The sequence below is a fragment of the Cottoperca gobio genome, chromosome 8 (genome assembly GCF_900634415.1).
Source record: "Cottoperca gobio chromosome 8, fCotGob3.1, whole genome shotgun sequence".
In the NCBI taxonomy this organism is placed as follows: Eukaryota; Metazoa; Chordata; class Actinopteri; order Perciformes; family Bovichtidae; genus Cottoperca; species Cottoperca gobio.
Genome location: NC_041362.1, coordinates 16,963,743 through 16,975,828, shown reverse-complemented (window position 1 = coordinate 16,975,828; position 12,086 = coordinate 16,963,743). Strand labels below are relative to the sequence as shown.

General features: G+C 38.9%; 1 protein-coding gene and 1 pseudogene across 2 annotated transcripts; both read right to left on the bottom strand.

The window, feature by feature from the left end:
• Positions 1–1,739: 1,739 nt before the first annotated feature.
• LOC115011829 (pleckstrin homology domain-containing family F member 2-like) lies at positions 1,740–3,174 on the bottom strand (annotated as a pseudogene).
• Positions 3,175–8,460: 5,286 nt separating this feature from the next.
• mgp (matrix Gla protein) lies at positions 8,461–11,882 on the bottom strand. Of its 2 annotated transcripts, none has more exons than XM_029438100.1 (5): positions 11,774–11,882; positions 9,926–10,011; positions 9,786–9,815; positions 9,259–9,364; positions 8,461–8,962 (listed from the first exon to the last, which is right to left on the bottom strand). In XM_029438100.1, exons 2-5 carry the CDS (start codon positions 9,984–9,986, stop codon positions 8,806–8,808), a joined length of 354 nt encoding a protein of 117 aa, XP_029293960.1. In that variant the 5' UTR covers positions 9,987–10,011; positions 11,774–11,882; the 3' UTR covers positions 8,461–8,805. The 2 variants fall into 2 exon arrangements, with proteins under 2 accessions (XP_029293960.1, XP_029293961.1); XM_029438101.1 differs by having other exon boundaries at positions 9,926–10,007; positions 11,774–11,835.
• Positions 11,883–12,086: the final 204 nt, after the last annotated feature.

Here is a 12,086-nt window from a genome sequence, read left to right as displayed (position 1 = left end):
ACCACACAAACTAAAGTGGGAACTATTAAGGATGAAGTTAAGTTATCCCCCTGCCTATGTAAAAATACATAAAAGTTGGGGCTCTTTGTACTGAAGCTGCTGACTGACATTATATTGCACAATGTTCAATGTCTTTAAATATTTCCACAGTCTCTCTCTCTCTCTCTCTCTCTCCACAAGTTTCCAGCCATCATTTGATGTGTCCCGCTGTGGACAGCAGATGGCAGCAGCTCTTCTCTATGGACCGTCGTGGTGCTGTCCCGAGTCCTGAAACCACCTCTCGCTCCCAACACTCTTGTCATGTTACCTTTCTCTCAGACACTCTTATAACTCTTGGTTCTGAGTTTCTCTTTAAGGTCTATTGCTTATTAAAAAACACGTCTGTTTCAGATGGAGTTGGTTTAATTAAACGAAAAGTTCATTATAAGAGATCAAAGATATTCCACATCGATTTTTCTTGCTAATATTTCTGAACTTTTACTTTTTTAAGTAACATTTATAATATAATATAATAAGAGGTTTTCAAATGTGTCTTATTCCAGTAAAATAGGCAACATTTCCTTGTTCAGTGTGAGGAGAAGTCAAACAGGTTTGACACTACATTCGAAAGAAACGACTCACCCATGATGAGAAAGAATTTGGCGTTCTTACAGTTGTTAAAACCGGTGGCCGAGTTAAATCTTTGGAACAGAATTTATTGGATTTTTAAATATTATTTCAGTTTTTATTTCATTATGACATCTTTTCCAAACACTTGCCCCCCTCACAAGCTCAACAACTGTTACAGGATTTAGCCATGTAGCTTCTGTTAGCTAGAGCAACAGCTATGCTAACATTGTTCTAGCTAGCTAGAGGCTGCTGCTATAAATAAACCCAGATATAGTAACTTAACTCTGTAGCTTGTAAGCCTTAGCTTAACAAGGCTACTCATGCTACCTACCTAGCCAGCGTGTGAGCTTATTGCTCAGCATCAAAGTGAATAGTCTGTATTTGCATTGTTGGCTATCTTCTGTTTGCGTCTATTATGAATTAGTATTTTAAATTCAGTTTTCATGAAAATAAAAAGGATTAAATAATAGTTTATAATAATGAGTTGATGTTAATTATTTCTTAAATTATTTCACAAATGATTGTTCCATGTATCTTATTCTAATGAATTCATGTGACGTTTCATAATTATTTATTTATTTGATAACGCAATGGAGTTATCCAGATTTTAAATTGAGGAAGAAATGTATGTAATGTATCAGAATCGTGACAGAAAAAGATCGGTGTATGTGTACATGACTCTGAATAATTAGATAATTACAACAGAGTTGTTCTAAGTGCTTTATTGTTTTTTTGGATAATTTCAAAGCTAAATAAAAGAGTAGACATACAAATGCTTTTTCATAAGCCTAAATAAACAGTGACCGACACATGCCTGAATAACCTGTTCTTCTCAACATCGTCTGACAAAGATAAAGGTGCCTTGTGACTCCAAGTGTTGCATGAATCAAGAAATGTAAAAAGTGCACAAATCACAGCATATGGCATATATACAATACATACAATTATCTTTTTAAGAATTTTCTCTATTGACTTCTAACTCGTCTCCATTGTATTTAACTGGATCAGCTTTGCGTCACCATAATCCATCCCAAAAGTCCATTGTTATAATACAGGTCTTTGTAAAATATAATGCTTACTGATGGTGAAAATGTCTGAGAGACTGTAATAGTCTTGATGTCGTTATGTTTTTATTTGGGCCGCTAATGCATTGGTCTTGGGTAATCATAGGTGTCTATTTGTTTCCAGGTGGAATTCTGTGAGTTGCACCAGCTGCTGCAAACATTCTGTGTCTTCTCCTCTTCCACTTCTTCATCACTGGATGCTGCCTCATTGTCCTCCTCTGAGCTATTCCCTGTGTTGTTTCCTCTCATGCAAGACTTCTCATCTTCCTCATTCCGAGCTTGGCAGAGACGGCAGATCCTCAATCGCTTTGTGGGGTGAATGTGGCTGATCACGGTGCGATGCTTGGAGCATGTATTGCAGACCAAAAAGCCACATTTTCGGCAGTGGTGTCTGCGTTTGGTTGGAGTAAAATTGTTGAAGCAGCGCATGCATTTGAAGGCGGCCTGGTCTGGGATCCATGTGACAGCAAACTTGAAATCAGGTTGGCTGCCGCCCCCCTGAAGCAGGTTTGACCGACAGTCTTTGATGTGTTGCATCCAGGCCTGCTTCCCCTCATGTGAATCGGCGGACACAAAAAACGACTTTCGTGGTGTACGTATCAGCCATTGGTTACTCAATCCTTCACTGTCTTCCATGTCCTCCAACTGGATGCCCTCTGAAATGACCGTGAAGATGGCATTTTAATAACAAAAACACATGGATGCTATGGTATGGTCAACATGCTTGTCCAGAAAGACTATAATGCAGTCAAATCAACACATGTTCTGACTCTGGTGATATTTAGCTCTACTGATCATTTTGTTTTACAGGCTGAGGTTTGAGATATCCACCTTTGAAACGTCTTCAGCTGCATCAATGCAATGAAAGTAAATATAATTTAGATTTGAGGTTTTCCAAGCATTAAAAATGACATTAAACAAACTCACAAACAAACTGGTAATGGGTATATCCAGAAACACCGTACTGCAATTTGCTCAGTTGAAAGTAGTTTAAGTGGTTAAGTGGTTTGTGTTGTGCAGCATACATGAAATTCCATTTACCTGCATTGTATTGCTATATCTTAAAACTCCTGGACACGAATGCAAAGTTGTGAAAAGGCAACACCAAAATAATAACAAATACTTGGTCACTATAGCTTGTACGGAGTTATAGACACAAGTGCTATTTGATCATTGTCCTTCTCTTCAGGGGACATTTTCTGTCTGACTGGATCAAGTGTTTTGCTCAGCCAGAGGAGAAGCAGAAGAGTTGCTCACCTAGAGGGATGACCTTCGGTTTTTTGTGCCAGCGGCCATTCAGAATAATGCTGCCGTACACCAGCACATCGTTGAAGAGGATGAACATTTTAGGCTCGGGCTTCCGACGACCCTGCTTCATCAGGCGTCCCTGTCCCATCAGAACCCGGCCTGGCTGTAATAGAGACCCCCCTGCTGATCCAAATGAATTCACCACTGCCTGGATACGCTCACGGTTCTCCTTCTCAAACGTTACCTGCTCCATGATGGCGAAATAATTTCTGTCGTAGCACTGGGAACACATGCACAAGGTCTCAGCGCAGGCTGCGTGACTGGAGTCTTATAAAGGCTTGTTTCATGATGTCGCAATGAAAATTCCCAAGGTTAGACTGAAGACAAACCAGTTACACAAGAAAGGAAAGGAGGGGTGTGGGGCAGAATGCTGGAGCACATTTAGAATGATTGTTTAAAAGTTACTCTGCAATTTCAAAACAAACAATAACATGTGAAAAGTAGTACAATTATGAGCTACTTGTGCTTTGGTATTAACATTTGATATTACTTTATACTTCCACTGTACATTTCAGAGGAAAATATTGTATTTGTTATTCCTCTAAAGTTATTTAACAGACACAGTTGCTAGTTAAATGTTTTGCAAAATAATTTACATGCAAAACATATGCTCCTCAGTTTATAACATATAAAGCCTTGTTACAGAACTCAAACTGGATCCTGACTGGAATCATTTTACACTCAAACTCAAACATTTTGTAAAGAGGGATCAGTGATGCAGTCATGAATGAGCTGGTGCTTCTTGTTGTTTTGTTTTGAGTTTGGGTTTTTGAGTTCTAAGTCTCTTATGTATTTCTTGTTGAGTTTTATGTATTTTAAAGGCCCATCTAGGGACTGGCATTGCAAATGAATAATGTGGTGTGGCATAGGTTTATGCTACATACCTGTCTCTATACAAATAAACATTGATATTAGTGACACCTTGATAATTTACAACATTAAAACTTTCATGTTAATGCATCAATAACAATGATTCAATAATATATTATATATAACACTGACAAGGGCTGCTCTGCATAATGAATACTTTCTCTGTTGAAGTTAATTTTCTTGCTAATATTTCTGAACTTTTACTTTTTTAAGTAACATTTATAATATAATATAATAAGAGGTTTTCAAATGTGTCTTATTCCAGTAAAATAGGCAACATTTCCTTGTTCAGTGTGAGGAGAAGTCAAACAGGTTTGACACTACATTCGAAAGAAACGACTCACCCATGATGAGAAAGAATTTGGCGTTCTTACAGTTGTTAAAACCGGTGGCCGAGTTAAATCTTTGGAACAGAATTTATTGGATTTTTAAATATTTTTTCAATTTTTATTTCATTATGACATCTTTTCCAAACACATGCCCCCCTCACAAGCTCAACAACTGTTACAGGATTTAGCTACACCAGGGGATCTCCAAAGGTGCTTTCCCTCTTCATTTAGACCAGGATGTCAAACTAATTTTAGTTCAGGGGCCACATGGAGCCCAATTTGATCTCAAGTGGGCCGGACCAGTAAAACGACAGCATAATAACCTATAAATAACAACAACTCTGCATTTGTTTCAGTACAAAAAAGTACAAGTACATTCTGAAAATGTTCACATTTAATAAACTATCTTTTACAAAACATTATGAACAACCTGAAGATTCTTAAGAAAAATAAGTGCAAATTCAACAATATTATGCCTCAGTTGATCATTTACACATGTGTACAACATACACATCACAGTGTGTCTACAAAGGCACAACATTTAGTCACAGGTATCTGGAACTGAACAATATAGTATTTTACTTTATGATCAAAACAACCCGTCAAGCTATAGAAATTATTTTTAAATGTACATTCATTTCCACATCTGTGTAGTAATCCTGATCACCTGAACTGACACCACACCACACAAACTAAAGTGGGAACTATTAAGGATGAAGTTAAGTTATCCCCCTGCCTATGTAAAAATACATAAAAGTTGGGGCTCTTTGTACTGAAGCTGCTGACTGACATTATATTGCACAATGTTCAATGTCTTTAAATATTTCCACAGTCTCTCTCTCTCTCTCTCTCTCTCTCCACAAGTTTCCAGCCATCATTTGATGTGTCCCGCTGTGGACAGCAGATGGCAGCAGCTCTTCTCTATGGACCGTCGTGGTGCTGTCCCGAGTCCTGAAACCACCTCTCGCTCCCAACACTCTTGTCATGTTACCTTTCTCTCAGACACTCTTATAACTCTTGGTTCTGAGTTTCTCTTTAAGGTCTATTGCTTATTAAAAAACACGTCTGTTTCAGATGGAGTTGGTTTAATTAAACGAAAAGTTCATTATAAGAGATCAAAGATATTCCACATCGATTTTTTTCTGTCTTGTTATTTTTGTAATACATCAGGTAATAAATCTTAGTCCGGACTGACACCTACTTTTACAAGTAAAATAACTTGACAATAATATAATATTTATTATTATTTTGAAATTGTGTTATGTAACTTCAATCTCAGAGAATTTTAGTTTTTATAATAACATAATATAGCAACCTAATAATAAGAAAAATATTATAAGAATTGAAATACTAAATTAATATACTAAGAATAATAATTAGAATAATACAAACAGAATAATAATCAACATTAGAATTCAGGGAGACAAACAGGAAGCCTACATTTTATTTGATGGGGGGCGGTAATGGACCTGGATAATGGATAGGGGGGCACTGGCCCATAAAAGGTTGAGAACCACTGCTTTAAACATTACATCATGCAGCCCAACAACAAGCCTTCGCTGCACATTTCTGTGGAGACTTGGGGTTGATTTCTTGCTGATGTTCACAGCAGTGGAGTATGTAGTCAGAGAAGACTCTCACAGACTCTCACAGATAAAACACTTTGTTGTCCTGTATTCCAGTTTCTTATCTTCATCAGTATTTGTGTTTGTCTTAGTGCAAAAGGACGTGACAGAGGTAACAGAGACAGAAACAGAACAGGGGGAGCTTTGTAACGTTTTTTAACTAGCTGCTTTAAAGCATACAAGCCAATTACATATTTTGATGCGAGCTGAACATCATTATTATTATTATTATTATGTAATTTGGACAAAATAACGCTCAGTCAGTCGAGAAGATTGATTAATTAATTAAAAAAAATGTAATGGATGATTTCAAAAGATTTATTAGTTTAGCTTATACTAACTATACATTCCTTTAAACTTTAAAGGAATAAGGAATAAGGAATAAGCTAAACTTAGCAACCACTTTCAGTGTCTGGTTTAAATGATGTGGAGCCACAGTGAGAATACAAATACTACTACAGAACATTTGCTCTGAGTTCACGCGGTATATATCAACTGTAATAGCATAAACTGTTTGATCAGAGACAGAGACTGTGTGTAGGCATTCATCTTTTCTTCCAGGTGAATTTTAATTTCTCTTTGCATGCTAACCATAATATTGTGTGTGAGCAAGTTATACAAAAAGACATGACAGTTATGTTACATAACTTGCTAACACACAACATATGTGAGTATTACAACAAACACTTGGTAAGTTTTTTAAGGAACTTAGAAAGATTATCGAGGAAAAACATTTTTTGCATCTGCTCTTAATTCATAAACACAGGAGAGAAAACAACTTATAACATTAAATAAATGCCCAACTTGCCTCTCAGGGCTTCCGTGGAAATAAACAAATGTGGGCGACTCACAAACACAGATATCAGCCATTGGATGCGTCTTTCAATGAAAGATAGCTGACACCTTGTTTCCGTCATTTGAGCTGCTTAAACACTAAACAGAGATGCAGAATGATGTGGAATCACATCAACGGACTTCCTGGTGTCAGCAATAAAACATTTAATGAAATCTTAGGAATGCAATGCCAGCGTGCAGCCTGGAGAGGTCAGAGTTTTACACCCACACACTTATACATTTAGGTCACAGAGCAGCAGCAGCAGCAGCAGAAGCAGCAGCAGCAGAAGCAGCAGCAGCAGAAGCAGCAGCAGCAGAAGCAGCAGCAGCAGCAGCAGCAGCAGCAGCAGCAGCAGCAGCAGCAGCCAGCAGCCAGCAGCAGCCAGCAGCCAGCAGCAGCAGCAGCAGCAGCAGCAGCAACAGCAGCAGCAGCAGCAGCAGCAGCAGCAGCAGAGAAAGGCATGTAACACAAACTGAAACGGAGAAACCGCCGTCCCACATTATGTGACATAATTTTAAAACAGGGGCCATCTCTTTTATTGCAAACCGCAGCGATTTCCTACAGAAATGAAGCAACATTTAGAAGATTTGTGAATGGGTAATTTGAAAAAAAACAGGGTAGTTTGCCGATAAAGTGGAGGAAAGCTTCACACAGTGGAAGCAGAACATGTAAAAAAAATAATCTAATTATTTAGTTTTTGGTAAATTGAATGCAGTATACGACAGACCTTCCTTAAGTTATGACTTGTTGCTTTTCCTGACAGTTTTATATGGTGTGTAATTTGACTGTCTCGGTCAATGTCAGCGCCTTGACAGACTTTAATGATTCAACCTAAGTACAACTTTAATTGTGCACTTTTGCGGCCTTGTGGCAACATGAAAACAACAACATCCATTATGACATCCAGATCTTGACAACACATATTGAAGTCAGCAGCAACGTGGGTCCTTGTTTAACCTCTCAACAAGCCAGTGGTGGATACTAACTAAATACTTACTTCAGTACTGTAATTCAGTGCAGTGTTGAGGTACTTTTAAGATACTTTCGGAAACTAGTGGCTCAGAACCTTTTTGGATTGTGAGCGTGCAGTTTGTGGCTCTTTGTCATGTTTCCGATGTCTATGAGTTGTTAGTAGTCCCATAAAAATATTTCTTCAAGCGACTCACATGGCCTAATAATGAGGAACAATGAACTCACAACTGCAACTAACGATGATTTATATTAGCGTTTAATCTGCAGATTATTTTCTAGATGAATCGGTTAATTGTTTGGTTTATAAAATGTCAGAAAATAGTGAGTTCAAGGTGATGTCTTGAAATGTCTTGTTTTACCCAGAACCCAAAAATATTCAGTTTATTATGATAAAAAGACCAAAAAAACAGAGAAAAGAAAGAAATCTCCATATTTGAGAAGCTGAAAACTGCAGCTCGAGTTGTAGTTCTAACAAACACAAATGTGTACAGCAGATGTGTTCCTCGTTCCAAACCCATTAATGATCTCAAGAGCCATTGGACAAGAAAAACAATATCCAATATTTTAAATGACATGTTACAAAAAAATCTGTTTTTATGAATAAAGTTATTTGTTAAATCTTTTCCCTGGCTGTTCTGTAGTCTCTATGTTAATCTCCTAGAACAAATAAGAAAATATTCACTTAACCTGAGACACATTCAACACTATTCCAGGTCTTTAACACACATGGAGCTGTAGATTCAGCTCATTTCATCTCGAGTGTCACAGTAATTAGACCAAGTGTTCTCACACATGTGGCAAAGAAATCGCACAAACAGGATTGAGGAAAGAAACCCACTCAAGGGGATTTTATTTGAGTTTTTCAAAGCGATGGAAACAATCACTGAGAGCAGTGCTGGCCTGGATACATAAGTGGATAAAGCTCATAAATGCTGTGAAGGTGTGATAATAGTGGATAAAAGTTATCCTGAGATTACACAAAGAGAAGGGCCATGGATGTCTACACGTGTGTAATGATGGGTTGTGAGCCACACTGGCTGTTTATAAAAATGTGTTTTTCTTCTAGGATTCATTTCACATCCAGAAGAGGCCACAAAAACAATCACATAAATTATATAAAAGTTGTGATATGTGGAATGAAGGGACGCCCTTCATTCCCAGACGATAATGATAATTCTGCAGATACTTTCTGTTTAGTATCGACGAGTCCCGGCTGGTCTCTGGGGTTGATTTCGAGCAGCAAAGTATCTCTGGTAGGCCTGCTGAAAGCCGTTGCGATAGGCGTAGAGGCGACAGGGAGAGTAGTCCTCGCAGGTCTCTGCACGCCTCTCCGCTGGAGACTTTATCGTCCTGGACGAGAGGGGACAGACACACACAGGCAGACAGTTAGAGGGAAGAATGGTGAGAAGGAGGAAGAGGAATGTAATCAGAAACAGCTTGGGTCTTTGTTTGGTTGCCTTTCTTCTTCGTGCATTCTACCGTTTAGTCTTTGTGTCGAGCATATGTAGACGTTAATAGTCTAATTAGGTTTTGCCTTAATGCCCTACTATAATGTGTGTGCCTGTCTCTGCGGGTTTGTGGTTTTACATATGTTCAATATGAAGGCATATGTGCTGTGTATGCATGTCTGGGGTTGTGTCTCCTACCTCATGAAGTTGTAATAGTTGTGGCCGTTCCCTCTGGGTGGGTTGTATACGTTACCCCTCTGTGGCGTGATGAACGAGTTGGCTTGGTTTGGAGGCACAAACAAATCTGGAACCACAAATGTTTACTTGACAAAAATCAATTTATTCAGGTAAGGCATGCCCATCATGCAACTGAGGTGGGCCAGGTGAGATGAAAGGGCGGGGTGAGTACTTACATGTATTACAAGTTTTCTGAAATGTTATGTTTGAATATGCAGATGAGGCATCATGTGACGTTACCTTTTGTTGAATTTAGAATAAAAGTGAATAAAATAAACTCCTAAATGTGTATTTTTGGATGTTTGCTTTCCACTAGTCTGAAAGAAGACATGTTATGGAAGACACACTCTCAAAATTGATAAGTGCATGAAACATGTTTTTTCATGCAGTGTTTCACATTAAATACAATATATTGTGAAGCAGGCGATGTGACATTTGTTAGAATTGCATGCATGTTTTTCCATGAGCGAGAGACAACATTTAATCACCTTCAACGGATTCTGTGCTTTCATGAGACTCTATGGGAAAAACATGGAACCGGGTTAATCATAAATGATGATAAATGGGATATGTTATATGTTATGAAGAGATAATGATGGAAAAGTGAGGTTTTCGCAGGGATCTGTACCATAGCAGACGCAGAAAGAGACCGCAGCACAGACTGCCAGAAACTGAAGAAGGCTCCTCATCCTGGGGCTTGTTTTATCTGCCTGTCTGCGGGAAAAGAAGACAAAAAGGTCTTTCAGTGAGTCGCAAAGTACGAGTTAGATAGGAACAGAAGGTGAAAAATAACAAAAAATAGAGAGAAAGTGGTTAAGATTTTGGAACTGTGGGTAAACAAGACAGAACCACAAGCAGGGATAGAGGGCTGAAGGTGGTAAAGTTTCTAAATCTGTGCCTGAGGTTTTGTTCATTTCACCCGTACACATAGTCTACATCTATACGTGCTGGCATGTTGCTGCAGAATTTATACGTGGCACAAACCAAAGTTATATATATTCATAAAAGCAGATTTTCACAGAAATAAAAAAAGTGTCCAACGGACTATTTAGAGCGCTGGACTTAAGTCAGGACCAATCCACGAACACCACTTAAAAGTTGGAACCTCAGTTTGCAGGCAAATAACAGAAAAGCTGTCTAACTGCCAAAAAGACTTAACTTTAAAAAGGAGCTACGCCTATTTTCTAAATTCATACATGTGATTTCTCTGGTCTAAGACAGTCCAAACATATTATCAGAAAAGCTAGAGGTCTAAAACTCTACTGTGTGATGTCATCAAGTATAAAGAACGGCTCCATAGGACGATGAGTTAGGGAAAGTTGTTATAGACGACACTGAGGAGCCAGAGGAATGTTCTGAGGTGTAAAAGTACATTTTCTGTTTCAGAACTGAGGACACTAGAATAAAATGAAGCTCATTAACAAAGAAACATTCTGTGGGTCCACAAAATCTCCCACTTATAGTCTCTGGAGCAGCTCCAGGACCTTATACTTGATGACATCACACGTTTGAGACTTCTGTGGTTTCTGGCTTTGAGAGAGAGGAGCTCATGTTCACAAATATTAATTACACTTTCCATGGAAATAATATATTGGAATTCTTACATTAGGTGGTGCTGCCCATTAATCATATGTGATTATTATAAAGAGGCAGGTATTCCATGTGGCTCTGCACACATCTGCAATCTATCACATGCACAAGTAACCTCAGGTAAGGTGTGTGACATCTGTGCAAACAGTAATGCCATATGTGTGTAGCAGCCCAACACACACACACACGCACACACACACACACACACACAACACACATTAACATGCTTGCAGTGCAGAGAAGCTTTCATCCCCATCTTATGTTTGTGGGATTTGGACGTTTCAGTAGCCCTACTTTTCACCATCAATAGAAGCTTTCATTATGCATACACACACACACACACACACACACAACACACACACACACACACACACACACACACACACACACACACACACACACACACACACACACACACACAGCACTCATAACATCATCATCCCCTCAGGCATATCTTGGCGTCATACCCAGACTCGCAGTGGGCACGGAAACAGAGAGCCTCCGGCCCAAAGTTCACAAAGATTGGCAGAAGACATCTAGATGTGTAGTATGTGCGTGCGCGTGTGTGTGTGTGTGCTGACATAAGTGTCTACAGAGTTTTATGCCTGTCTGTGTCTTAGCAGGGGTCCTGGTGGGTTCTTATTCCCTGTGGGCACAATGTGCCCACCTCATTGGAAAAAGCCACAGGCATGATGCTGGGCGAGCCACAAACCAACCTGAAGCTACACATTGAGCACTTTTTACACACACAGACGAGAACTATAGGCCTGTTGCATGTTGCAGCATTATACAAAAAAAAATCAGTCAAATCAGCCAAAGTTTGTTTAAAAGATGTAAACTATTTCTACTTTTTAATCTGCCTTTAATATTGTTTTAATGTACTTACCGTGAAAGATAATTATGGAGTGAGAAGTCTTGGAAATATCTCTTTCGGTGTGTATTTTCTCCTCAGGAATATTTCCTAATTCTTCACAGCAAGGCTTTTTATACTCACCTCTCTTCCCCCCACCCCTTCATTTCTACCCACCGACTCCCTCCCACCCACCTCCCCCTTAGCCCTCGCCCTTTCTCCTCCCTTCTCGTACTATCAGCCCTCTTTTCCAGCATTTAATCAGACTGTGGTATTAACTCACTCTCTCCTCGACTCCCACGTCTTCAAAGAAGAAGGGAGAAAAACAAGCTGGGGGTAAACAGAGAGA

Bases quoted from the DNA above. Each gene is read 5' to 3' on its own strand.
- mgp (XM_029438100.1), bottom strand. From the start codon at position 9,986: ATGAGGAGCCTTCTTCAGTTTCTGGCAGTCTGTGCTGCGGTCTCTTTC. The intron at 9,365-9,785 runs GTGATTAAATGT...TTGTGGTTCCAG, and splicing joins AAGCACAGAATCCGTTGAAG to ATTTGTTTGTGCCTCCAAAC. The intron at 8,963-9,258 runs GTAGGAGACACA...CCTCTCGTCCAG, and splicing joins AACTATTACAACTTCATGAG to GACGATAAAGTCTCCAGCGG.